This window comes from Loxodonta africana, chromosome 11, assembly GCF_030014295.1.
Source record: "Loxodonta africana isolate mLoxAfr1 chromosome 11, mLoxAfr1.hap2, whole genome shotgun sequence".
NCBI classification, from domain to species: Eukaryota; Metazoa; Chordata; class Mammalia; order Proboscidea; family Elephantidae; genus Loxodonta; species Loxodonta africana.
In genome coordinates, this window is record NC_087352.1 from 28,763,969 (window position 1) to 28,791,924 (window position 27,956).

The 27,956-nt window shown below is 51.4% G+C and overlaps 2 protein-coding genes across 3 annotated transcripts; one reads left to right on the top strand and one right to left on the bottom strand.

Annotated features, from left to right (window-relative positions):
• The first annotated feature begins 17,496 nt into the window (after positions 1 to 17,496).
• On the top strand, positions 17,497 to 23,670 carry TRIM28 (tripartite motif containing 28). Of its 2 annotated transcripts, none has more exons than XM_023544133.2 (17): positions 17,497 to 17,842; positions 18,095 to 18,207; positions 18,449 to 18,581; positions 20,344 to 20,479; positions 20,569 to 20,685; positions 20,765 to 20,879; positions 20,972 to 21,118; positions 21,218 to 21,332; positions 21,419 to 21,525; positions 21,612 to 21,648; positions 21,745 to 21,793; positions 21,879 to 22,131; positions 22,219 to 22,538; positions 22,617 to 22,740; positions 22,823 to 22,909; positions 22,999 to 23,136; positions 23,235 to 23,670. In XM_023544133.2, the coding sequence occupies exons 1-17, from the start codon at positions 17,512 to 17,514 to the stop codon at positions 23,409 to 23,411; spliced, it is 2,499 nt and encodes an 832-aa protein (XP_023399901.2). In that variant the 5' UTR covers positions 17,497 to 17,511; the 3' UTR covers positions 23,412 to 23,670. The 2 variants fall into 2 exon arrangements, with proteins under 2 accessions (XP_023399901.2, XP_064150383.1); XM_064294313.1 differs by having other exon boundaries at positions 21,748 to 21,793.
• An 867-nt stretch (positions 23,671 to 24,537) lies between these two features.
• On the bottom strand, positions 24,538 to 27,955 carry CHMP2A (charged multivesicular body protein 2A). Its single transcript, XM_003406235.4, has 6 exons — positions 27,823 to 27,955; positions 26,511 to 26,718; positions 25,269 to 25,448; positions 25,061 to 25,191; positions 24,912 to 24,973; positions 24,538 to 24,745 (listed from the first exon to the last, which is right to left on the bottom strand). The coding sequence occupies exons 2-6, from the start codon at positions 26,676 to 26,678 to the stop codon at positions 24,618 to 24,620; spliced, it is 669 nt and encodes a 222-aa protein (XP_003406283.1). The 5' UTR covers positions 26,679 to 26,718; positions 27,823 to 27,955; the 3' UTR covers positions 24,538 to 24,617.
• Between the last annotated feature and the right edge of the window lies 1 nt (position 27,956).

Below are 27,956 nucleotides of genomic sequence, written 5' to 3' on the forward strand. Positions count from 1 at the left end.
TAACAATTTGTGTATAAATTTTTTGTATGAGAAATTAACTTGAGTTCTAAACTTTCACGTAAAGCACAATAAAAATAAATAACAATGCCCAGACAAGCATCCAGATCTTTTCTCCGAAAGGGGGCAGAGGGTAATTGCAACATAAAAAAACCAACAAACAAAAAACAAACCTGTTGCCTTCAAGTGATTCCAACTCACAGGGACCCTAAAGGACATTGCAGAACTGCCCCATAAGGTTTCCAAGGAGTGGCTGGTGGATTTGAACTGCCAGTTGTTGGTTAACAGCCAAACTCTTAACCACCATGCCACCAGGGTCCCATTTGCAACACAGAAAAGGTTGAATGTGCTTTCATATGTAAAGACAAAAAAGAACACCTTTCCAGCCACATGGGCAGGGCCTGAGCATGCCCAATTACCTACATGGAAATAAACTAATAAACAAAACTAGTTGCCCTCATGTTGATTTCAACTCATAACGACCCCATGCGTGTCAGAGTAGAACTGTTTTCACGGTTGTGATCTTTCGAAAGTAGATTGCCAGGCCTTTCTTCTGGGGCGCCTCTGGGTGCATTCGAACAGCCAAGCTTTTTAGAAAAACAAAGAGCACTTTAATTGCTCAAGCTATATGCAGAAACCAGATACAAAAAGTCAAATGTGGTTCATTGTCCCATAGCATGGCACATTAAGAAGCGAGGAAGCTTCTAAAAGTTAGTCTGGCTACTAGGAAATCTACCCTTGTTTTCAGAAGATGCAGCCTAAGGATAAAAGTAACAAGTTAATCAATGTCCTAAACACAGAGAGGGCAGGGCAGGGAGCAAGTGGGGGTGTTGTCATGAGGGAGGGGACGTGGTCAGGGTGTGGTGAGCCTGGGCTGATGGCTCTGGATCTGTGGCCTTGGCCACTGCGACCTAGCAGGTGGGCAGCCAGGAAGAGCAGGGCTGGGGGGCCGTTCTGCCTGAGTTCCCCCCCCACCGCTTGTAAAGAACTTTTCAGGCCAGAGGCGAAGGGCATAGTTCCTAACAGAAAGCACTGAACATTCCGACCAGACAAATCTCAAAACTTCTGGGTGACACAGGAGCACAAGGTAAAGAGATGGCCAGCGCAGGCAGGGACTGAGACCATGTATTGTATGATCCCACTGATATGAAACGTCCAGAAAAGACAAACCTACAGAGACACATTATCAGTTGGGGGTGGTCGCCTGAAGCAGGGATTGGGAACCGGGATTCATAGCAACAAATGCGCTTAGGGATCTCATTGGGGATGACGGGAATGTTCTAAAACAGGGTAGTGGTAATGGTGTATAACTTGGTAAATTTACTAAAAATGATTGAACTGTTCACTTGAGATGGGTGGAGTGTATGAGAGAGCTGGTGTTCCAAGGGGGATGGCAGTACAGACATTACTTGGGTGGTAAACCCGCACAGGTGCCAGTTTTCACCTACTTGGGCTACTGGAATTCCCAGTCCCAGGGTGCCAGCAAAGCAGCTGATATAATGGGGTATGGTTGAGAAACATCCTTTAATAGAAACATTTTAACCAAGGTTCAGTTGGATGTGATAATAAACTAAGAGCCTCACCATGGCCTTGACTGATGACAAAACTAGAACATTTGCTAATTTGGGGATGTGAGTCCCTGGTGTGTGCTATATTGTTCTCTGTGTTTTTCTGGGATTTTAAAACTTTTCAAAATTAATCCAAGGGCAGCATACGGGGGCCAGGAGACTGGGACCCTGGAGAAGCAGCAGTCTTGTTATGTTGTTATTATGCCTCTTTAGGAGTTCCAGGGTGGTGCAATGGGTTTTTATCAAATCCACCAGGGACAGGGACAGTGAGAGCCAGCAGAGGGTTGTGTTTGCCTATTTGGCAGGGGTCGGAAGGACAGAGTCCTAATTTTTGGAGACCCAGCTCTGGGTAGTTAGAATCAGAGAAAGTGTCACGTAGGTGCCTGTGTCACAATGATGAAGTGGGAAGGTGGGCATATGAGTTATCTTCACGTTTTGGAAATGAGCCTTATGTCAGCTATTATTCAAACACACGCTTGTATTCCCAAATGCAGGCTCCAAAAGCAGGTTTGTCTTTGCCAGGGACCTGTTCAGGATTGCTGGGCATCAGGCATGTCCTTTGGTCACTGTGAATGCATATGTCCTCCCCCCGATAAATAATTGTGTTCAAGTATAATTTACATATATAAAATACACACATTATGGGTGTACCCATCAATGATTTTTAGTAAAATCATATTTATCATTGTGCAGCCATCACCACTATCAGGTTTTAGAACAATTCCCTCCATCTTAAACAACTTCCTTCATTCCACTCTACTTCCTTCACCACTCCACCTCCAGCCTCAGGCTACAGATCTGGTTTCTGGCTGTAGAGGTTCTTAGAGCCTTTTGTGATGCCTAGGGGAGGACATTGGACCCTGGTTTCTGGCAGAACCTGCCCCCTTCTGGATTGGATCCTTGGTGTTCTATGGGGTTTGACATCATCATGGTCAAGTTGATAACAACTCATGACAACCCTATGCAACAAAGTAGAACTGCTCCATTGGTAGCTTTTTGCTGTTGTTGTTTATTTTTTGTTCTCTTTTTTTCACAGGGTTTTCTTGGCTGAAATCTTACGGAAGCGATTCTCAGGCTTTTCTTCTGGAACACTGCTGTGTTTGAAACGCCAACCTTTAGGTTAACAGACGGCAAACTGCTTGCACTTATCTTCCACTGCAAAAAACCAAGCCAAACCTGTTGCTGCTGAGTAGATTCTGACTCATAGTGGCCCTATAGGACAGAGTAGAACTGCCCCATAGGGTTTCCAAGGAGCAACTGGTTGATTCAAACTGCCGACCTTTTGGTTAGCAGCCAAATGCGTAACCACTGGTGTCACCAGGGCTCCTATTTTTCACTGAAGCTCCTGTGAAATTAAATCAAAGGACCTATTGGGATTCAGGCCAAACAGTTTTGGCTAAAGCCCCTCACAGAGGGTATTGGGTGAGTCCCCTTGTGTTCACTCAGGCTTTTCCAGCCAGCGGCCATGTTGACACTACATACTACAAACACCTTATTGTGTGAACACCAGCAGATAAACCTCCCCTTGGCCAAAATTTCATTAAGGGTTGAGAAATGGTGTTTTTCCCTGCTGAGAGGAACCAGGGCTTCTGGGAGAAATGGCTAAGCCTGGAACACCTTGTTATGCCACAAAGAAGTGCCCAAAGAATGTCAGGACATGTTAAAAGGACACAGGAGCCAACATCAGAATGAATGATGATTTGTTGACTGACACACAGAGCCCTGGTTGCACAGTGGTTAACTAACTCGGCTGCTAACCAAAGTTGGCAGTTCGAATCCACCAGCCACTCCTTGGAAATCCTATGGGGCAGTTCTACTCTGTCCTATAGGGTTGCTATGAGTTGGAATCGACTTGATGGCAATGAGTTTGGTTTTTGGTTTTTGACTGACACACAGTGAATCCATGGCCATCCATGAGTCTATAATGTTTCTCAAAAAGAGAGAAAGCCAGAAACAGTAACCCATCTGTCACCATTGGATGCAGATTTTAAGCCAACTGCTTACTCTGACAATTCAGCATCAATTCTGCCTTACCAGGGGAAGCTGTATTTCAGGGGAAAACATGAACCAGGTTTTTCCTTACGGAAGAACATCAGCCCTGGTTCCTCTCAGCAGGGAAAGGGATTTGACTCTGGACTCCGGGTGCCTTCTGTCCTCTCCCTGTCCCAATCCCTAATCCTGTAATGTCAGGTGATGGTCTGCCCTCTTCTCTCTCTGTCCCCCGCCACCTCCACCTCCCGGGGCCACAGAGTGCCTCTGATAGACATCAAAGACAAAGGGGGAGGGCACCTGCTGCGTCCAGGCCTGGGTTGAACTCATACAGACTGTGGGGCTCTGGACAATTTTCACATGTCTAAGGGGATCATTAAGGGGATCAGTTTTCCCATCTGTGAAATGAGGACTGTAATAGGCTGAAAAATGCCCCCTTCCAAAGACAGCCATCTCCTAATTCCTGGAACCTGTGTTACTGTATAAGGAAAAAGCGTCTTTGCAGGTGAGATTAAGTTCAGGCTCTTGAGATGAGGAGATTATTTTGCGTTATCCAGGTGGGCCCTAAATGCAATCTGGGGCATTCTTATGTGAAATAATAAAATTATTATAAGTTTTGCTTTTTGAAAACAGAGCTCTCTTACCCACGACACTAAAGATCATCCTATTAAATGTTAGATACCTATGTGCTGTATAATAAGAAATATATACGTATATAATTTTTTAAAGTTTGTAGTTATGCCTTGAACTATAACTGACCTTTAGAAGTAGTTTGTTTGTTTTCTATGTTATTGCATCTAGGCAATCAGGCTTGCTGGAAACAAAGAAGGGCTGGTTTAATTATTCATTAACTTTCACTTAAAACCTATTTTTTCAGAAAATAATTGAAGACTAATGAACATGTTCTGTTTTTAAGACTCCAGAGGTCTTGTAACCATGGCTCACTGATCTTGTGATTATATGAGTAAGATTTCAGTTTAAGCTTCGATAATGTTTGAGCACACACTGGTCTCTTATGAAATTTATGTATTCTAAGGTAATTGTTGGAAACTCTGGTGGTGTAATGGTTAAGTATGACAGCTGCTAACCAGAAGGTCAGCAGTTTGAATCCACCAGGCACTCCTTGGAAACCCTACGGGGCAGCTCTCCTCTGTCCAGTAGGGTTGCTGTGAGTCGGACTTGATGGCAGTAGGTTTTGGTTTGGAAGAAAATTGTCAACTGGTAAAAAATTTTGTTCAAAGTTCCTGATAAAACTGTATATAAGCACCCTGAAAATCTTATTTAATTGGAGCACTGATATTATGGATTGAATTATGTCTCCCAAAAATATGTGTCGTAAACCCTAACCTGTGGTTATAATACCATTTGGGAATGGGTTGTATTTATGTTAATGAGGCAGGATTAGTATAGGGTATATCTTGAGTCAATCTTTTTTGAGATATAAAGAGATTAGAAAAAAGGATGAAGGAAGAGAGATGCCAGGCCACATGAAGATCACCCAGGAGCAGAAGCTCAGAAGAGAGGTCCTCCTTCACACCCAATAGAGACAGAGAACCTTCCCCCAGAGCTGGCACCCTGAATTTGGACTTCTAATTTCCTAAACTGTGAGAAAAAAAATTTCTGTTTATTGAAGCCACCTACTTGTGATATTTCTGTTATAGCACCACTAGGTAACTAAGACAACTAATTTGCTTGGTAATGATGTGCTGCCGAATTTGCAAATTAACTATTAAATCAGTACAGCAATCTTTTAATGGTGTTCTGAGTTGTTTTTGTTTTGTTTTCTTTTTAACACTTAGGAGAGGGAGGCAGAGGGAGATTTTACACACACACACAGAGGAGAAAATGATGTGAAGACAGAGCAGAGAGAGATTTGAAGATGCTGGCCTTGATGATGGCAGTGATGTAGACACAAGCCAAGGGATGCTGCCAGCCACTCGAAGCTGGAAGTAGAAAGGAATGGATTCTCCCCTAGAGCCTTGGGAGGGAGTGCTGCCCTGCTGACATTCATTTTAAACTCTGGCCTCCAAATTGTGAGCAAATAAATGTCTGTTGTTTTAGGCCAACAGGTTTGGGGCAATTTGTTACAGCAGGCACAGGAAATTCATACAGGGACCACAGTGCTTCCAGAGAACGGTTGAGATGATCTACTGTGTTCTTGGCCTGGCCCACTTGGATGGGTTTCTCCTTCTTCACATCCTGCTCCCCTCCCATTCGTTCCCTCCCAGTGATCCTTGAAATAGGAATAATCAGATCATGCTGCCTTCTGCTAAAACCTTCCATTAGCTCCTCATTAAACGTAAAGAAAAACTCAACCAAAGGCCAAGTACAGCAGTGCTCAGGGCTGTAACAGCACAATACAGGATGAGACCTCAACGTGGTCAGCAGGAGAACAGTGTAATGCCACTGAATTGTATACTTCATAATGGTTCAATGGTAGAGTTTGTGTCATGTGTATTTTACCACAGTAAAAAATATAGCACAATGACAAACTAAACCTAACTTTATCAGTAAGTACAATAAATGTGAATGGTCTAAAGATCCCAAATGTAAGACAAATACTGAGAAAATCAATAGAATAACAAAACACACCTATGTGCTGCTTACATGAGGCACACACACACAAAGTATAGAAAATAATAGAACCCAAACGTCATCTCATGGCCTACCAAACCAGAAGAGTGCAGATGGTCATTGACTTTGTACACTTGTTCATCTCTTCACACCTTTACTGAGCATCTGCGTGCCTACCATGGGGTGGGCCCTGGGGTACTTACTTAGGGAAGATGCAGAAGTTGGCACGGATCATTTGGAGCTCAAGTTCTCGTGATTCTCTGCAGCTGAAAGAAAGGACAAGAAGAAGACGGCCAGGCAGGGAGTTGAAGTGTTGGGAAGACAGTCTGCCTCTATGATTTTCATCCATGCCATCTAGGCTAAGTCCCTTCTTCTTGCTGTTGTTGGGTGCCCTAGAGTCAATTCTGACTCACAGCCACCCTATATGGCAGAGTAGAACTGCCCCATAAGGTTTCCTAGGCTGTAATATTTATGAGAGCAGATCACCAGGTCTTTTCTCCTGTGGAGCAGCTGACTGGTGGGTTCATACTGCTGACCTTTTGATTAGCAGCCCACTGCTTAACCATTGGGCCATCAGGACTCCTTAAGCTGAGGCCTTGGGCTCAGAATATTCTCTGATAAGGAGGCTGGGAATTAGGTCTCTCTGTCTCTCTCTGTCCTAATTCCTTTTCCTTGTTAGAGAAGCTTTCCTCTGTGTTTTGAGCTCACAGTAACTTTTTCTGTTGCTTATCCATGGGTACTATCTGGCACCTGGCCAACCTCACCATCTCCAAGATTATGGTAACATAAAATTCTGTGCCCCATTTGAAACTGACCCCTTGGTATTCTCGTAACCGTTTGTATCATTAATTAGAAAATGTTGGCTTACAAAATTAATCTTGGATCAGAGGGGAGGAATGTTCTTTCTAGTTACGCACCTTGCTTATAGGATGGCTATGCTGTGTGTGCCTGAACAAAAGACACCCTCCTTGTAACCGGGTGGCCAAGCCATCTCCAGCAAAGGCCCCTTCGTCTTACCCCCTTCCCTTTTCCCGTGTTATGGATTGAATTGTGTCACCTAAAATTATGTATTGTAAATCCTAACCTCTATGCCTGTGGTTATAAGCCCTTTTGGGAATGGGTTGTCTTTGTTATGTTAATGAGACTGGATTAGTGGTTGTATCTTGAGTCAGTATCTTTTGAGATACAACAGAGATTAAACAAGCAAGCAAGAAGCAGAGATGAGGAAAGAGAATCCAAGTCACATGAAGATCTCCCAGGAGCAGAAGCTCAAACAGACAAGGACCTTCCTCCAGATCCAACAGAGATGGAAAGCCTTCCCCTAGAACTCACACTCTGAATTTGGACTTCTAGCCTCCTAACCTGAGAAAATAAATTTCTGTTTGTTAAAACCACCGATTTGTGGTATTTCCGTTACAGCAGCACTAGATACGTAAGTCACCACGCGTGCCAAGCACATATATGGGCAGAGGAAGCAGCAAATGCAAAGGCCCGAGCAAGGTGGGACCAACAGGTCAGACCATGTACCTGGTGCAGACCCCAGGGCCCTCATCAGAATCTGATTTTTTTTTTTAATTGGGATAAAAATATACCAACATAAAATTTACCATTTCAAAGTGTGCGATTCAGTGAGATTAAGAACATTCAGTGTTAATCAATCATCTCAACTATCTAGGCCCAGAACGGAATCTAATTTTTATTCTAAACCAAAAGGGATCACTGGAGGGTACAGGACAGTGACAATTCCTCATCCAGGTATAAACCCGGGGATATACCTACATAAGTGCCCTAGGTCATATGAAGCTGTCAGTCAAAGAATTGCAGGAACCACGGGCAGAGGGAGCAGCCACTTGATGTCTATCACTGGGCAAGGATCTATATGGTGGAGGCTGGCATGGCATTCTCCATAGTAAGGGGAAGTCCAGTCCATGGCCACTGGGATGCTCACATCCATCCACCAAGCCAGAGAGGGTGGGTGGTAGCACATGTGGAAGCCCAGAGAGGACAACAGCTGGCCTGGGGAGGACAGTGGTGGAGAGTGAAAATGATGAAGGCAGAAAAATAACTGAATAAAAATACAAAGAAGAATTCCAGAACGGGCAAGCCCATTAAGAAAGTTGTATAGCGAGTGGCAGGAGCCATAACAAACGGGGCTGAGGGTGTAGTGGGTTGAATGGTGGCCCCCAAAAAGATATGTCCACATTCTAACCTCCAGATCCTATAAGTGTGACCTATTTGGAAATGGCTTTTGCAGATATAATTAATGATCTTGAGGTGAGATCAGCCTGGATTACTTGGGTGGCCCTAAATCCAGTGACAAGTGGAAATAAGAGCCAGAAGAATAGAAGGCAAAGGTCTACAGTTTGAATCTGCCAGCTGCTCCTTGGAAACCCTATGGTGACATCTACAGGGTCACTATGAATTGGAATCAACTCGATGGCAATGGGCAGCATCCAGAAGTGAGGGAATGAATTTCTGTTGTTTTAAGCCTCTGAGTTTGTGTGTTAATATAGCAGCTCTAGGAAACTAAAAAAAAAAAAAAAAAAAAATTTTTTTTTTTTTTTTAACTAACACAGGGGTAAATGGGCGGGTGTGTGGCGGGGGACGTGACTGCTCATACACATGGGATTTTGGGGGGTGATGAAAATGCTCTGGTATTAGTGATGATGGTTGTTGTAAAAATGGTCAGATGAAGAGGCCTGAAGCCAGAAGGAGAGACAATCAAGATTATCTGCATCAGCCCAAGGCTGATTCCTTTTTATGTTGGTGAAAAAAGGTGTTTGCAATGAAGAAGTCATTGGTCTTGGAAAATTCTATCACAGGTTCTTCGGCATTGTTTCTATCACTGGGTTTGGTAATTCCTTGCAATGGCCACAAAGAACTCACAGACAATAGTCACAATTACGGGGCTTATTAGGGAAGTAATAGGTTGCAATTCAGGTTCAGGAACACTCAAGATACTGTTCTGCCATCAGGACAGCCTCTTCCCAGCTGTGCTCACAGGAATACCTCTCTGGGCCTCAGCCTCTGCCCTGCTGGGGCAAGTGTTACAAAGCTCTTTTAGCTCTGCCAGCCAGCAAGCCTCCTGCCCGAAGGCACTCAGTGTTCTTGCTCCATGGCCAGGAAGTCCACTGAGCCATCTCCTGCCAGTCTCTCCTGTTGGTCTCTCCTGCCGCTGTTTCTTGCCATCTTCAGCATTACGGCTTTCTCTCTCCTTCTCCTGGTTCCTGGAGCTTCTCAGCGCGGGGATCTTGGATCCAAAGGATGCACTCTGCTCTCGGCCCTTCTTTGGTGGTGGTGAAATCCCCTCTCTGCTCCGGAGTTCACTTTCTTTTTAAGCCTAGTGGGGGATGGCAAAACTGAGCAATCCCCTTGGTGGGCTGCAATTACCTTATTTACACAGTCCCACCCACTCAGTTGGGTGGGAGTTACAAGATCATGGCCAGTAAGACCATACAAAAGCAATCCATTACACTGCACCCACCCAATCATTTTGTAGGAGTCAAAGACCATGTCAAGGAAGACCGCATAAAAGGAATTCACAGCACTGCAGTTGTATACTTCTGTGAATATACTAAAAACCACTGAATTGTACACTTTAAAAGGATGACCTTTATGGCATGTGAATTATACCTTAATAGAGCTGTTATCATCATAGGGTCGCAATGAGTCGGAATCAACTCGATGGCAACGGGTTTGGTTTTTTGGTTTTGTAAAACTGTTATGGAAACCCTGGTGGCATAGTGGTTAAGAGGTATGGTTGCTAACCAAAGGGTCGGTGGTTCAAATCCACCATACACTCCTTGGAAACTCTATGGGGGCAGTTCTACTCTGTCCTATAGGGTTGCTATGACTCAGAATCGACTTAAGGGCAGTGGGTTTGTTTGTTTTTTAAAGCTGTGAGGTGGGGGAGCCTCAAGCAGACACACGATGCCATCTGCGGGCAGTCCTGGGTATTCACCTTGGATGAGAACTCAAGCTGGTGTGGGGGGCCAGAGGAGCCTCCTCAGGAAGCAGCTTTGGGGGTAACATGTGAGAGTGGGCAGGAGAGCTTGGGAAAGGAAAAGAAGGCAGGGGTCAGGTGAGGCCTGATCCTGCTGGGGTGGTGGGGAGGTCTCACACATTGCTTCACCCCTTGAAGAAGACCAAGCCTGTATGCAAAGCAGGAATGTGGATTGTTGCCAGTGGTCCAGAGCTGGGAAGGGAGAGACATTGTAAAGGGTCACCAAGGAACATGGACGATAAGAGTGCTGGGTGCACAGGTGTGCTGTACAGCTTTACTATAATAGCAACTAATGGACACAAAGTAAAGTATGTGCCTTAGGGGGAGATGATCGCCCTCTGAGAGGCTGAAACATTTATTGTCTATCTTAGTGGGGAGAAGGAGAAAGGCTGGTTCACCGAGGCCAGTGAATCTAGAACTGTTAATCAGGGGATGATCACGTACTCTGAGCAGGGGCAATGAGTACCGTCCTTGCCCACAGGGGGCTTTGCCTTTTATTCCCCTACTCTCTGTACATGCTTTTTGGCACATAGTCATTGAAGCTTGAAGCTCGCTAGTATATTAACTCTGGGTGAGAGGAACTTCGGGGTTCCTCACCCATGGTGCAAAGTGAGGCATGCTTGGATGCAATCATAACATTTCACCCTGGGATGGGAACCTAACTTTGGAGAAACTTGGCTGCTGCTGCTGTTTTTCTCCTCTACTCATTGCTGTCCTGTATACTCTGTGAATAATAAATACCCATTGATCACACAATTAGAACAGTGTCTGGTCCATGCTCTCCTCCAAGTAGTTCTTCATACTAAGAACTTGTGAACTTGGTACATTGCAGACAGTGTGTAAGGTGACAGTGACTGCTTGGCTGGGCCCCACTGGGGGACTGAGCCAAGGTAAGGAAGCTAAATGGGGTGTCTTCCCACACACATGTTCATGCCACGCACCTCTGGACCTCGGAACAGTCTGGCTCCTCAGACAGGACCCCTCAACAGAAGGTCCTGCCCTTGCCCCACTCTCCTGTCTGCCTAGACCCTGGGACACCTCTGCCTTTCCTGTGCCTACTTGACTCTGGTTCCCAGCTGACTCCCACTCCAATGTTGTCCTGGCACTTCCCACAGCCTCAGTTTTCTAATCTGGACAATGGAGTTGGCAGTGACCCAGTAGCTAGTGGCCAGCGAACCCTCCAAGGACTACTACCAGGTAATATCCTGCTAAGTGTGATTGCCACATACTGGAGAGAAAGGTCCTGGGCCCAGAGAAGTCGGGAGCTTTAAAGATTACTGTACAGAAGGAAAACATGTGTACCCTGGGCCCGGAAAACTCCAGGACCGGTGGTCAGGGTCTAGTATTGAGACATTGCACTGGTAGGGTCACAAGGGACCCACCTATTCGCCCTCCTAGCTGTCCAGCCCAGCTCCCACCACTGAGCTGTCCATCCTGCCTCAGGGCCTTTGCACTTGCTGTTCCTCCTGCCTATACTGTCCTTCTTGCAGGTGTTTGTGGGCAGTGCTCTTCCCTGAGGGACTCCATCCCCATGCTTTAAAAAAAAAATTTTTTTTTATTGTATCTTCAGTGAAGTTGAATGAATAATTTCTTTTAGAAGGATCAGCACAAAGCTAGTTCCTATGAGGCAGAGGTTAAAGATGTACCAAATGTCCAACTTTTTTCAAATTGCTGTACCACTCCATCATCTCTAACACCAACTACTACTCCTCCCCTCAGTACTCTCTCTCCCATCATTGGGTTCCATAATTTGCTGCAACATCTCGCAGAACTCATGAACTGTCAAGGAAATGGCTCACGCCGTTATGGAGGCTTGCAAAGTCTGAAATCTGTGATTCAGGCATCAGGCTGGAGGCTTATCCTAACTCACATGGTTCCAGGGGCTGACAAACTCATATAGGCATGTCAGATGACAGGCTGCTGGCTCACAAGGCTGTGGAAACTGGCAAATCAGTGAAAATAGGCTGCTGGCTCAAGTTCCAAGAACTGGAGGTCAGATGATGACAAGCTAGATGCAGGATTCAGAGCAAGACAGAGAGCTTTGCCAGAGCATTCACATATATTTTGGATGCAAACCATACCCTCAAGGAAATTCCCCTTACTTGAGCAAGGATGTGACTTGAATAAGGGTGGTGACTGGGGTATGAATGGTAACTTGAGTCACACATTCTAGTAAAGTGGTGACCCAAGACACATCTCACCCTAATCCTCCCTTATTAACATAATGGACAACTTACTCCAAAATGGGACCATAACCATAAGCATAGAGGCTAGGATTTACACATTACAAAATGGAAAACAATTATATGAGATAAAAAATGGAGGACAATTATATCAGACCACAGAGGATGACTACATCATTACATAACTGCCAAATTATATTATTACATAAATGCCAAACCACTGAAAATCATGGATCAATGAAGTTGACACATAACCTTAATCATCACAGGTTCCGTATACCTTATTTGCATTAGCAGCAAGCTGTCCAATCCCATTGGTGGGGCTACAAGCACCTTATTTGCATATTCCCACCCAATCATTGTGTGGGAATCACAAGGATTATGGCTAGAAGGGCCATATTAAGTAATTCACTGCACTGCAGAAGATTTATACGACAGTTTTTTTTTTTTATTTAGGTTCCCATTCAACAATTGCTACACAAATTGTTCAGTGACATTGGATCAAGTACTTCATAATGTGTGAACATTCTCATTATTTTCGTTCTGGTCGTTCAGCTTGTGCTAGCAAATATTCAAAGTACAGAAGTATTCAGACTGAACTTACAAGGAAGGGTTACCCTGGACTACTCTTGGCCAACACATGGTGTTTTAGTTTTTTTTTTTTTTTAGTGCTGCTATAACAGAAATACCACAAGCGGATGGCTTTAACAAAGGAAAGTTTATTCTCTCACAGTCTAGTAGGCTTAAAGTCGGAATTCAGGGCCCCAGCACTAGGGGAAGGCTTTCTTTCTCTGTCAGCTCTGGAGGAAGGTCCTTGGGATGCATCAGTTTTCCTTTGGTCTGGGACCATCTCAGTGCAGGAACCTCAGGTCCAAAGGGAGGAACCTCGGGTCCGAAGGACATGCTCTGTTCCCTGCACTGCTTTCTTGGTGGTTATGAGGTCCCCCACTCTCTGCTTGCTTCCTTTTCATTTTATTTCTTGAGAGAAAAAAGGCGGTGCAGGCCACATCCCAGGGAAACTCCCCTTACGTTGGATCAGGGATGTAACTTGGGTAAGGGTGGTGTTAGAATCCCACCCTAATCCTCTTTAACATAAAATTACAATCATAAAATACAGGACAACCACAGAATACTGGGAATCATTGGGGGACATAATTCAATCCATGACATGTGGGACAGAAGGAGACATGGTGTTCGTTCTCAGAAGATATGTACCTAGAATGTTCCAGTGTGGTGCACTGGGTTGTTTTATATGGCCTTTTGGAAACCCTGGTTGCATAGTGGTTAAGTGCTACAGCTGTTGACCAAAAGGTGGGCAGTTTGAATTCACCAGGCGCTCCTTGGAAACTCTATGGGGCAGTTCTACTCCATCCTATAGGTTTGCTATGAGTCAAAATCAAATTAATGGCAACAGGTTTTTTTTTTTTTTCCTCACCATGGTCTTGTAACTCGCACCAATAAACTAGTGGGACTATGCAAATGAGGTGCTTGTGGCCCACTATGGGGATTGGGTAGCTTGCTAATAATGTAAATAAGGTGCATGGCACTCTTGGGATGGGATGATGCAAAGAAGATGTATGGAACCCTAATGAGGGAATTGGTCAGTTTTGCCATCCTGTTAGGCTTAAAAGAGAGCCAATTCCTGAGCAGAGCAGGGACTTGACTACCACCAAGGAGAGATGGGTGTGGAGCACATCCTTTGGACCCAGGATCTCTGTGGTGAGACCCTCTTAGACCCAGGAGACAGAGAGAGCAGTGCAGAGAAATGGCGGCAGCAAAGGCAGCAGATGCAGGAGACTAGCAGGAGACAGACTGCTGTGTGTGCCAACTCAGTGAATGAGAAAGCTGAGCACCTTCTGGCAGGAGGCTTGCTGGTGGAATGGGGTGTCTCTGGGCACTTACTGGCAGAGCTAAAATAGCTTTGTAACACTTGCCCGAGCAGGGCAGAGCACAGGCTGAGGGGCCGTGGGGCAGAGAGGCCAAGGGCCAGAGATAGGCATGCCTGCAGGTACAGCGGTAAAAAAGCTGTTCTGACGGAAGAACTGTATCGTGAGTTGTTTCTGATCCTGAATTGTAACCTGTTACTTCCCTAATACACCGCTTACTCATGAGTATTGGCTGTGAGTTCTGTGTGGCTGTTGCAAGGAGTTATCGGACCTAGCAGAGGAGTAGAGGGTGCTGTGGGAGAGATGGTTGGTATCAGAACTGGTAAAAAGGTTGGAGGGTGGAAGCATGAAGGCTTCCTCCTCAAAGGAAACAGCCTTAGGCTGTTGATCTTGATTCTCCTTCCCCCTCCTGAAGTTAGAGGAGGTCAAACACCACCCCCACACCATTTTTACATCCAGGAAGCATGTGACAAAACTGTTCTAGAAGATTGCTTGTACAGACCGTTCTTAGAAAATGTATGTTAGAAAATTAACTGCTATGTGGAAAAAATTGTTCTGCAAGATATTTACGGTTTTAGCCATGTTGAACTTTAAGTATAAAAACTCCATCTTTTGTTCTGCTCAAAGGAGCACCTTGCACTTTCACCTTGAGCTGCCCAACTTGAGTTGCTTTATTCCTCAGTAAAACTTATTGTCTCTTACTCTAATAGAGTATAAGAATTTCTTCTTTCATAAGCTCCATTCCCACATCCTCTACCATCAATCTTTTTGAAGAGTCTCTAGGTGGTGCAAATGGTTAATGTGGTTAACATGCTCAGTTGCTAACAGAAAGGTTAGAGATTCAAGTCCACCCAGAGGTGCCTCAGAATAAAGGTCTGGCTAATTACTTCTGAGAAACCATCCATTGAAAATCCTATGGAGCACAGTTCTACCCTAACACACATGAGTTTCCATGAGTTGGCACTGACTCCAGGCCAACTGGTATTTTGATCGCCCTTCCCTCCCCAGTGTCTGGTGGTGCAGTGGTTAAGTCGATTGACTGCTAACCAAAAGGTCCGTTGGAAACCACCAGAGGCTTCGTCGGAGAAAGATGTGGTAGTTAGCTTCTGTAAATATTTACAGCTTTGGAAACTCTATGGGGTCGCTCTGAGTTGGAATCTACTCCATGGCAGTGGGTTTGGTTCTTTCCTCAGTGTTTGCCCCAGGGCTCAGGTTAGGGCATGGGTCACCCCTTCACCCCTGTGATTTTGCGGTCCAACACGCTCAGTGACTATATCTAAAGGATCCCCCACCTCACCCTGTGCGCCGCCAGCCATTCACATTCGTTCCGAATTATCAGAGGTGGCTGGGAGGAGGTGAGAAGGGGCCGGTCAGTGGGGCGTGGCCTTCACCGCACCGGCTGGAGCCGGGCAGCCTGCGGAGGGGGCGTGGCGGGCGATGACGCAGAGCAGAGGCGGGAGCAGGGCGGGGCCCGAATTTGGGGGGCCGGGCGCTGGGGCTGGAACAAAGGCAGGGGCGGGAACAAAGCTCTGCGGACCCCGAGCCCCGGAGAGGAACAAAAGGCAACCTTGGGCCAGCGGCCAGTCGCCCCTCCGCCACCGCCACGTGCGCCCGCACGGCTTGGGGAGTGGAGTGTAGATGGCGCCCCCCACCCCGCCCCAAGACTGTCCGGCCCCCGCCTTAAAGTGTGCGCACTCTGGGGCTCCGGCCTGGGCTCGCTGACCCTGCTGGCCTACCCCATCCTCCAGGAAGCCTCCCTCCCCCAACCTGCCGTCGCATTTCAGACGCGAGGCCTCAGGACCCGAGGGTACAGAGGCAGGCCTTGTCATGCGCGCTGCGGTCACTGCGCAGGGGGCCAGGGCCCACTCCTAGCGCCATGTCCATCCCTCGTGTTTCTTGCGCCACTCTCTTCAGACAGGATTTCCCCTACGCCCCCAAGGCCGTGCGCTCCGTTTAGCACTCCCTCCTTAGCATTTTAGGATTCCCCTTCCCACAGGATCTGCCTCTCCCTCAGGCAGAATTCCACCCAGACAAACCCTGCTTCCATTCTCAGACAGCCTTTCTCCCCCCTCCCTGCCCCGACAGGATTTCCCACCACACACACCCGTTTCCACCCTCAGACAGAATTACACATACAGACCCTATTCCCTCCTCAGAGGATTACCCTCCCACCCACACACACTCAGAGTCTCTGTATCTACTGTCAAGATTCTCCCCTCACAGAGACTCTTTCCCCTCTCAGACAGGATTCTCCCCACCCAGATTCTGCTCCCCCTTCAGACAGGATACCCCGCACACACAGGCCCAGCTTCCCTTTTCAGACAAGATTTCCCCCACTGTTGAGGGTCGGGATGTCCGTCCCCCTAGAGGACAAATGGCAAAGCATCAAAGTCAGGAGAGAGGCTGGCTAGGAGATGGGGAAGGAGCGCCAGTGGAGGGCCGGGTGGGATTTCACGGACTCGCTGCTCCGTAACCCCTTGAGTTCTACATTTAATTTAAGCAGCTTTCTGTGTTTCTCATATTTATAACAGAAAGGTTAAAGCCCCGAAGTGGCTCGCCCCTTTAGGAACTGCCTCCTCCTCCGATGGGGCCCCGCCCACAGGCCCGGGCCCTTCCAGGAGCTATTGGTGACGCAGCGGCTTGGCGATATCTCTCGCCGGCCGAAAGGTGGGGTAAAATGGGGGGGGGGGTCCCGGGCTGCCCACGCACGTGCGCAGTACGGCGGGTAGCCTCGGTGCGGTCTGGAGGTGGGTCTGGAGGGGCGGGTAGCACGCGCAAGAATCGGTGCTTTCGCCCCGCCTGCCGCCGAAACTGCGGCGGTGACGTCTTGCGCCCCGCCCATGCCGCTCGAGTCGCGCCGAGGGGATGGTTGGGGGGGTGAGAGGGGCGCTTGCGTACTAGCAACCTCGCAGTCGGCGGCAGGCTCAGACCCCGCCCCCGGGCCGCAAGGTGCCCAGCGCGCGTGCGCGGAGGCGTCGGCGCCAGTTATTTCTGTCCCGCCCCCCAGCCGCGGCTCTTTCTGCGAGCAGGCGCGCGGGCGAGCGGTCGTGTGCGTGGAGCTGGGCTCGAGGGCGGTGTCGGCGGCTGTGCACGCGGCGGGCCGGCGGGGAGCGAGCAGGCAGCGGCCGGCCGGGCCTCGGCAGCGCCCCGCGCGCGGCGGGCAGCGGCCCAGTCGGTGCGCAGCAGCGCTCGGCTTCGCGGCGGCGGCGGCGGCCCAAGCAGCGGCGCGGCCGTTGGCGGCGAGCCTGTCTGCGCCTGCGCGGCAGGCCCCGTGCCCCTCCTCCCCCCTGGGCGCCCCCGGCGGTGTGTGAATGGCGGCCTCGGCAGCGGCGGCGGCGGCGGCGGCCTCGGCTGCGTCGGGTAGCCCCGGCCCAGGCGAGGGCTCGGCGGGTGGCGAGAAGCGTGCCGCCGCCTCATCGGCTGCAGGCTCGGCTTCGGCCTCGGCGTCGTCGCCCGGTTCGGGCGGTGGCGAGGTGCTGGAGCTGCTGGAGCATTGCGGCCTGTGTCGAGAGCGCCTGCGGCCCGAGCGGGAGCCGCGCCTGCTCCCCTGCCTGCACTCGGCCTGCAACGCCTGCCTCGGGCCTGCCGCACCCGCCGCGTCCAATAGCTCAGGAGACGGCGGCGCGGCGGGGGACAGCGCGGGTGAGTTCGCGGAGGACGGCCCCGGGCGCCGGAAGCGCTGCTGGAGGGGAGAGGTGGGGTCGGGGGTGGAAGCCTGCCTGGGGTGGGAATGGGGTCTGGACGCTGATATGGGGGCTTGCACGGGGGCTGCGTAGCGATGTGGGATTACCTGAGGTAGAGGATGGGCTTCCTGGTTGGGTGTGGGTACCCGGTTTCAGAGTCTATTGTGAGAATGGGACCGCCCAGACACGGTGTTTTTCCCACCTTTTGCAGTGGTGGATTGTCCCGTGTGCAAGCAGCAGTGCTTCTACAAAGATATCGTGGAAAACTATTTTATGCGCGACAGTGGTAGCAAGGCTGCCACCGATTCCCAGGATGCTAATCAGGTGTGTGTCTTGTTCTCGTCACTTCCAGGAGGCCTGTGGCTTTGGGTAGGCCCCGAGAGGAGGGGTCACCAGGCCAGGAGGAACATAACAGCAACACCAGGTGTTATTCTCCACCCCGCTTTTTGCTCTGGGCAGGCTGCCTTGGCTTGAGAAAGGGTTGCACGTTGTCTCAGGTAGTGCTTTGTTAGACAGGGAATCATTAGGTGGTCCCACTCCTTCTGATTCTGTCTTTGCCTAGCAGTGCTGCACCAGCTGTGAGGATAATGCACCCGCCACCAGCTACTGCGTGGAATGCTCCGAACCGCTTTGTGAGACATGTGTGGAGGCACACCAGCGGGTGAAGTACACCAAGGACCACACTGTGCGATCCACTGGTATATGGGGCAGATGGGGTGGCAGGAACATTCCTGGGTCTCTAGAGAGGGACGTGCAGAGGAGGCAAGCGTTTTAAATCTTCAGCTGCTGGTCACATCTCATGGCTGATTCCCTACGTGTTTCTTTAGGGGCTAGTTTCTGAAGGGTCCCAAGGCTAAGACTGCTTGAAAGCAGGAAGGTGGGGCTCTGGTGTGCAAGTTCCAGGGGTCCTGGTGGTAGGGAAGAGATCTTGGAGGATCACAGTGGACGTCAGTGAGCTTCATGGCATGAGGGAGTTGGTGGTCCGGGTGATGCTCATCATAGAGGCCTCCAGGCAGGGAGGAAGTGTGCTGTTGGAATAGGGCCTTCCAGGTGGAGGGAACAGCTTGCATAGTTGGGGAAAGGTGTGATGTTTAATGAGGGATGGGAAGGGTCACTGTCTTGGGGTTCCCTGGCACCCTGGCTCGAAGCTTTATGTGGAAAGTGAGTCTTTGGGGCCAGGACACATTGTTGAGCTGTGAGTGCCCATGTACTGTTGGTGACGGTGTGTCCCAGAGGTACTTCAGCTGCGTTCTGCCCAGGGTTCAACTAGATATTTACAGATTTTTTTGTGCACTGGTTCCTATGTGAAAAGGGGCTCGGGAATCTATTGTGTCTAGCTGGTTTTTATCCCAAAATTCCTCACGAGATGGGTTTTCAGGAGGTATCTTGTGATTCGTCATAGCTTAGCGGACAGCATCTGTGGGAAGATGAGAATGGAGGTGGCTGAGGGATGGACAGGGCTTTGCTGCGGGACCTGGGTCTGGTTGGAGATGTTGGTACAGTGAGGGGTCTAGGACCAGGTGGCCTATGCCTTGTGCTTTAGATTTGACAGGTGCAGCCAGGTTGTGATTGGCATTGGAAAAAAAGAAAGGGAGCATGTATAAGCAGCTCTCAGGGGAGGGGGCTGGGTTCATCTTTGTTCCTTGGGTGGCTTTACTCTGAGCACTGGGAATTTCTCCCAGAATGGCCTGATGCTGTCTGCAGGGTCCCAGTCCAACATCTTGTTTTTCCTGGATTCAGGTAAGCAGCTGTTAGGGTTCCTTTGGCCCATGGCTGGTAGGTTGCTTGTGATCTTAGAGTGCATGGTTTCTAAGGAAATTGTTCATGAATGAGCTCAGGATTCTTTAGGCCCCCAGTTCGCTTTTAATCCTGCACTTGGGGTGATAGCTCAGTGGTCAGAATCCCATTCTGTGGTGAAAGGATATTTGTTGTGGATGACATTGTTAGTAGGTGGGTTGGAGGAGTTTTTGGAGTCCGTCTGCCTAGGTAGGACGTATCCACGGAGGAAATGGCACAGGGAGGTGTCTTCTGGTAGAAGCCGTGTTGTTTGTTAGTGTCGTCCAGTTGGTTTCTTCTTACAGTGATTCTTTGTGATGGGGTAGAACTGCCTCATAGGTTTTTGTAGGATGTAATCTTTACAGGAGCAGATCACCAGGTTTTATTCCTATGGAGTTGCTGGGTGGGTTTGAACTGCCAATTTTTCAGTCATGTTATCGGGTCTACTTCTGTTTATTCTGTGTTGTCATCCCTACAAGTGGGAGGGCTTATAAAGATTTTGCTGGTCAGGTTGGGTTAGAGGGTGCTGGGAGCAAGATCAGGTTGCAGAGCTGCAGTCCCTGCCCCCACACTGCCATATGCCCAGACTCCAAACCTGCCCAGAGGCTGCTCTGCGTGGCTCCCGAGGTGGGGGTGGCCCAGGCCAGGGTTCCCTGTGTCTGCCTCACTGTGTTCACTCCACAGGGCCGGCTAAGACGCGGGATGGCGAGCGCACTGTGTACTGCAGCGTACACAAGCACGAGCCCCTTGTGCTGTTTTGCGAGAGCTGTGACACCCTCACCTGTCGGGACTGCCAGCTCAATGCCCACAAGGACCATCAGTGAGTTTCGAGCCGGACCACGGTGGGCTGGATGGGCCAGTACCTGCTCTCAGTACCCTGTCCCTGGCTCGTGTCTTGTCATTCCACAGGTACCAGTTTCTGGAGGATGCAGTGAGGAACCAGCGCAAGCTCCTGGCCTCGTTGGTGAAGCGCCTGGGGGACAAGCATGCCACGCTGCAGAAGAGTACCAAGGAGGTTCGCAGCTCGTAAGTTGGGGGCACCGGGGCTGTGGAGGGGGGCGGCCCCTTGCCTGTCCAGTCTGACCCGCCCCAACCTTGTTCTCAGAATCCGCCAGGTGTCAGACGTGCAGAAGCGTGTGCAGGTGGATGTTAAGATGGCCATTCTGCAGATAATGAAGGAGCTGAATAAGCGCGGTCGCGTGTTGGTCAATGATGCCCAGGTGTGTATCCCAGTCCCACCTAGGGTGGGAGAATTCCAGCTGCTTTTCTTCTCCAGCCTGTTGATCCTGTGTCCCACCCCGCAACCCTGCAGAAGGTGACCGAGGGGCAGCAGGAGCGGCTGGAGCGGCAGCACTGGACCATGACCAAGATCCAGAAGCACCAGGAGCATATCCTGCGCTTTGCCTCCTGGGCCCTGGAGAGTGACAACAACACGGCTTTGCTGCTGTCCAAGAAGCTGGTGTGCTGGCTGTGGGGGGCTGTGGGGAGGTGGCCCCCCATGCACAGGTGGCTTGCACTGCCCAGAGCACTGACAAGCCACCCATCCTACTCTGCCCAGATCTACTTCCAGCTGCACCGTGCTCTCAAGATGATCGTGGACCCCGTGGAGCCACACGGCGAGATGAAATTCCAGTGGGACCTGAACGCCTGGACCAAGAGTGCTGAGGCCTTCGGTGAGTCTTGCTTCCCTGCCTTTCTTCCCCTGATCCCATTATTCAGGAAACTTTCTCTGCCATTGCTTACTCTTTGTCCCCCGAAGGCAAGATCGTGGCAGAGCGCTCGGGCACCAACTCCACAGGCCCTGCACCCATGGCCCCTCCGCGGGCCCCTGGCCCACTGAGCAAGCAGGGCTCGGGCAGCAGCCAGGTAAGGAGGGCGTTGGTGGGAGGAGGGAGAATGGAGCACAGGATCCTGAGGGCCATCACCTGAAGTCCCCCAATCTCTGCCCACAGCCCATGGAGGTACAGGAAGGCTACGGCTTTGGGTCAGGTGAGTGGGTCATCAGCCTGGGCCCCAGCGCTGCTTGGGGGGAGACTCATACTGTTCCCACGCCAATCTAGTATCTCCTTTCCTCTATCTCCCAAGTAGATGACCCCTACTCCAGTGCGGAGCCTCACGTATCGGGTGTGAAGCGGTGAGTGGTGGCCTTGTGGGGCGGTAAGCAGGCCCAGTGGTTGGCTTGGTCTGGACTTAGCCTCACGGCAAGTTGTGCCTTGCAGGTCTCGCTCTGGTGACGGTGAGGTGAGCGGCCTCATGCGCAAGGTGCCGCGGGTGAGCCTCGAGCGCCTGGACTTGGACCTCACAGCCGACAGCCAGCCACCCGTATTCAAGGTGTTTCCAGGCAACACCACAGAGGACTACAATCTCATTGTCATCGAGCGTGGTGGTGCTGCCGCGGCTGCCGGTCAGCCAGGGACTGCACCCCCTGGAGCCCCTGGAGCTCCGCCCCTGCCTGGCATGGCCATTGTCAAGGTGAGTGTCCCCTGTGGGACAATCGTGGTAGGACAGCGCAGGGTGCCAAGCCCTGCTCACCATCGCTTATCCCTCTTACTGTCATAGGAGGAAGAGACAGAGGCAGCAATTGGAGCTCCGCCTGCTGCTGCTGAAGGCCCCGAGACCAAGCCCGTGCTGATGGCCCTGGCAGAGGGCCCTGGTTCTGAGGGCCCCCGCCTGGCCTCACCCAGTGGTAGCACCAGCTCGGGTCTGGAGGTGGTGGCCCCTGAAGGTGCCTCAGCCTCATCTGGTGGCCCAGGTGCCCTGGACGACAGCGCCACCATCTGTCGCGTCTGCCAGAAGCCAGGTGACCTGGTCATGTGCAACCAGTGCGAATTTTGCTTCCACCTGGACTGCCACCTGCCGGCTCTGCAGGATGTGCCAGGGTGTGTGGTGGGCTGGGTATGGGGCAGGGTGGGCAGGTCGGGGTCCTGTGCAGGCTCCTCATTGTCTCCCAACCCCAGGGAAGAGTGGAGCTGTTCACTTTGCCATGTGCTCCCTGACCTGAAGGAGGAGGACGGGAGCCTCAACCTGGATGAGGCCGACACAACTGGTGTGGTGGCCAAGCTTTCACCGGCCAACCAGCGGGTGAGGACCAGGGCTGGGGCTGGGGGCTCAGGGAAGTCTGAGGGGCTGGGAGTGCCGGCGGCTCTGACAGTGTTATCTGTAGAAGTGTGAGCGTGTCCTGCTGGCCCTGTTCTGCCATGAGCCGTGCCGGCCCCTGCACCAGCTGGCCACTGACTCCACCTTCTCCTTGGTGAGTCTGCCTGGGACGGGGGAAGACTGGCAGGAAGGGGTCTGCTAGCCTGGCACTCACCATGTGATGCCCTGTCCCCCTGCCTGCAGGACCAGCCTGGGGGCACCCTGGACCTGACACTGATCCGTGCCCGTCTCCAGGAGAAATTATCACCTCCCTACAGTTCCCCCCAGGAATTTGCCCAGGATGTGGGGCGTATGTTCAAGCAGTTCAACAAGCTGACAGAGGTGAGCCCCACAGAGGGAGGATGTATGGGATTGGGTGGGGGGCTAGGGGGCCAGGCAGAGCCCAGAGCCACTACCCACTGCACCTGCCTCCTGCACAGGACAAGGCGGACGTGCAGTCCATCATTGGTCTGCAACGCTTTTTTGAGACGCGCATGAATGAAGCTTTTGGCGACACCAAGTTCTCAGCAGTGCTGGTCGAGCCTCCACCACTGAGCCTACCTGGTGCTGGTCTGGGGGCCCCAGAGCTGTCTGGTGGCCCCAGTGATGGCCTCTGAGGCTGGTGTCCCCATGGCCAGCCTGGCGTGGCTCTGTTCTGTCCTGTTCCCCCTTCCCTGCCTCCTGGTGGCCTGGCTCCCACTCCCTGGTGGCCCTGTCCCCAGTTCCTCACATTATGGTTTTTACTTCTGTGGATTTAATAAAAACTTCACCAGTTCCTTGGATCTCACTATTGGGGAGTTTGGGACGCAGTAGTTGATGGGGTATTGGTGGTTGTAGAGCCACAGTGGCTGTAAGGGGCCTCATCCCCAGACTACCTGATTCTGTGTCTGGGCTGATGGGGAAGAATGAGCATCAGGCCTGGGTCAATCTTGCAGTGGTTTCAAGACCTGTGCCAGCGTCTGTAGAGTGGGTCACATAGGATGAAGGGTGCTATGGGATACTGAGTGAGTAGGTGGGCTACAAGGCTGACCTCTGGTGCTGGGTTGGGGAGGCCCCAGGTACACTAGCTTGGCAGCCCATTAGCACTTCCTGGCTTTGGGGCTGTAGCCATTGGGTGCAGGCTGCTAGGCGGCTGTGAGACCTGCAGGTGTTTTTGTCCCCATCCTTGGTCTTCTTTCTAGCTGAGGTTCCTTAACACCATTCTTTTTCCCTTTTTGAATGATTCTTGGCTGCTCACCAGCTAAGTCCCCCCCAAGTAGAAGCCTCCCTCACATTTCTACATGTTGGCCTGACCTGTTCCCAAGTACCCTGTCAAGCCCACTGCCAGGGCTGGGCACCACAGGGTGCCAGGGTGAGGGATAGGGGTAGGGTGTCAGAGCTTGGAGGGAGTCTGCTGTGAGCGAGCCACGTTTGTGTCCTCATGTCTGACACCGACCCTGGAGATGCTGGCCAGCTGGCCTTGGACAGACGGTACGTGAGGAGGCATCAGGACTGCTACCAGTCCCTGCATTAGGCTCTGGTCACCCATCGGGCTGGCCTCTCCCTCAAGCCCAGGCCATGCTGGGTGGCCTCATTTCTGTTTCAAACAGTTTGACAGTTGATAGCCTTAGGACCATTCTTCCGGTTCCACACTTCAACCTTGGCACGTGGCCTGTACCACCCATGCCTCCGTCCCCAGTCCTGCCTGAATGATCCTACATCCCACCCCAAATCATACATCATTGGGGCAGTCATCACACAGTCTTCAGAGCTAGTGTCCACTCTTCTTTATTCCAGAGGGAGCATCTCTGGCCCCCCAGGGTGGCAAGGTAGGGATTGGTAGGTCAGTCCCTCCGCAGGTTCTTAAGCCGTTCCTCCAGGTCTGCGTCTGCATCAGCCAGGGCTGAGGCTGCAGCCTCCGCTTTCTTCCCACCGGCAGCTACGCTGAGTGAGCCCCCTGTGGAAGGGAGATCTGCAGGGGGAGAGAGGATCAGGGAGGGAGTCCCCAGTGGGAGGGACATGTGCAGGGGGAAGTGGGGCTAGGGAGAGTCCCCTGTGGAGGGAAGATGTGCAGGGGGAGTAGGTCAGGACTGGGGCTGGGCTTTGGTGGGAAATGCCCCATGGTTTGGAGCACTCACTGGACAGCTCGTCTGTCAGGCTTAGTCCTAGCTCATCCAGGACTTGGGACACGACAGCATCACTACGGAAGAGAGTAGAGAAACTGTGAGGTCAGGCACATCTGAAGGGCAGGTGTGCTTCCTTATTCTCCCACCAAGTGTCTCCATACCTCTCCTCCTCATCTTCCTCATCACCCATGGCATCATCAATGGCGTCGTTCATCATCTCCTCCTTCATGTCCATAATCTCTGCCTGCCGTTCAAACTCCATCATGATCTTCTGGATCTGGGGAAGCTTCAGCTGGAGAGAGGGTTGGGGAGGGTGAGCCTGGGTCTGGGGGTTAGCTCAGGTGGAAAGGGGTAAGGGGAGAAGCGGACCTGTCTGTTCATGGTGCCCATAGCCTTGGTGACGCCCTTCATGGCTTGCGCCATTGAGTTGTTGGACTTGAGTGTCTGGATCTTGAGGGACACGGCCTGGATGTTGGCCCGCATCAACACGAATTTGCGCACATAGCGCCGGGTGCGTACCAGATCCTTGGCCATGATACGCACGGCATCCTGCAGGGTGGACAAGGGTGGGGTCATGGGGTCCTGGTTGCTCCCCTACTCTTTGACACTTCATCAGTTGGGGTTTGTGGCACCCCCAACCCCCACCCAACCACTCAAGCTGTCTCCAAACTCCACATGGCTGAACCTATTGGTCACCACTCGTCTTGGGCTGCCATTGCTTAGGCTTTTCCATGGGCTCCTCCTCTCTGACTTCTAAGTGCTGGGAGGGATGGGTTCCCTCCTTGATCCTTTCTGTTTCACATCGAGTCCTTCCTGAATTTCTATACCCAGCCTGGATAAAGAATCCACCTCTTCCTCTACCTCAGGCTCCTTGCCCAGAATCCCAAATAGACATACCCAAAGCTCAACTTTGGATTTCCTCTCCGAACCTGCTCTTTCTTGCCTTGCCTATCCCAGGAACTGGTACCTTCTCTGCCCAGCTGCTCAGGCAAAAACCTGTTATTCATCATCAGTTCTGCTCTCCCTTTCATGTCCCACTCTATACCCTGAGCCCCATACCCTCAAGTCTTATCCCTTCTGCCTTCAAAGCAAGTCTCCAATTCTCTGCTTCCCTCTCCATGCCCTTCCCACTGCCACCAGTCCAAGCTATCTCCTTTGTCTCTTTTCTCGCTGGCCTCCTAATCAAAGTGTATCCAAAGCCATGCCCCTCTCTTACCTTGAAACCTAACTCCACTCCCACTGTGGCCCATGTTCCCAGAGGCCTGGCTGCATTGACCCTCTGAGCCCCACCCGTTACTCCCCTCATTTTACTGAGGCTTCCTCATCTAACACTTGCTGTTTCATCTACTTGAGACACTCTCCCTCCCCAGATCTTCGCAGGCTCACCCTCTTCATTATCTGAGCCTTGGCTGTGACATTGCGTCCTCAGAGAAGCCTTCCTAGACCCCAAGCTAAGGAAGCCCTGCTCACACCTCACTCCATTCTGTTCTCATTGAAGCACCTGTCTGTTGGCGTCATAGGTGTCTCTTTCTGCCATCTCCCCATGACAGCAGAGCCTGACTGTGCGATGGAGCCTCCCCCCCGTCCCAGCCCCTGTCCTACTACACTCACCATCTGGCCTTGTTTGGCCATCTTCTTAATGTCTGCAATGATTTTCTTCTCCTGGGTCTCCAGCTTCTGTCGCTCCCGGTCCAGCTCCCGCATGGCACGGTTCAGGGCCCGCTGGTTCTGTCTCAACAGCTCCTCTGGCGTCTTCCGGCGCCCAAACAACAGGTCCATGGCGGTAGGAGGCCGCCAGCGGGCCTGGGTCAGGTGAGTCCTAATGGTAGGGCATGAGGCCCAAGTGCAAGGTGAGAGGCAGGGCTGGGATCATGCAGGGCTTGCAAAATGAGAAGCAGTGAGTGGGAAGACGACGAGTGAACAGGTGGCCAGAAGGGCACACTGGGAACTTTGCGGCAGCCCGGGGGATGGAGAAGGGTAGATGATGAGACCTGAAAGTCATCCACAGGGCACCTACCCAGCCCCTCCTCCATCAAGGTGCCCCCAAAGGGGTTAGGACACAGAAGGCCCAAGTCTTCAGCTTTCCTCTTGGGACCCAGAGGGAAGTCCTGGTGTCTCTGATGGACTGAGACTGAAGTGGATGTGAATGGGTGCACTGGGGGCATTTGGGGCCCCAGCACCGAGGAGACAGGGCTGTTGTGGAGATTCTGGGGTTGAGGGCAGGGTGTGGGATGCACGAAGATTGGGGCCAGAGTGCCAAGGGAACCCGGACACCAAGGACATAGTCTGGGGCACTAGGGGACCCTGACCGAGAGGAGGAGTCCTGGTGGAGCAGTAGCTAAGTGCTCAACTGCTAACTAAACAGTTGGCAGTTTGAACCCACCAGCTGCTCTGCGGGAGAAATTTGTGGCAGTCTGCTTCCGTAATGATTACAGACTTGGGAACCTTATGGAGCAGTTCTACTCTGTCCTGTGGGGTCGCTATGAGTCTGAATAGACGCGACGACAACGGTTTCTTGTTTGTTCTGTTTTTGGTACACCGCAGGCAGGACAATGGGCGTCATGTTACAGGGTTCACCAAAGACAGAATCTGGGGGCGCTAAAGGACCACATATACTAACGGGGCGATGGACAGCAAAGCACCGTGTATATTGAAGCCATGATTTGGGGCGTTGTGGGGAATCTGAGCACGGAGAACAGAATCATTGGTGCCAGGCGCCCTGTACATCGAGACAGGGTGTGGGCGTTAAAGGAACCTGGGCGTTAGAGGAACCTAGGCGCCAAAGACAGTGCGACGTCCGCGGTCCCCGAGGGCTGAGAACCGGGTTCCATAGAGGGGCGGGGCACTTGGCAACCCGGCCAAGAGACCTCCCCCCGCCGAATGCCGCCACCCGTGCACCCGCGGCCCCACCAGGACCACTCACCGGAGCTGGGACGGGGGCCCGCTTCCGCTTCCGGGTCACGCTACCTTCGTTTCGGCTAGCCGGAGCACCCACCAACGACGGCCCCCTCGGTCTGTAGCCTCTGCCGCCGTCGCCGTTTCCGGATTAAACGATCT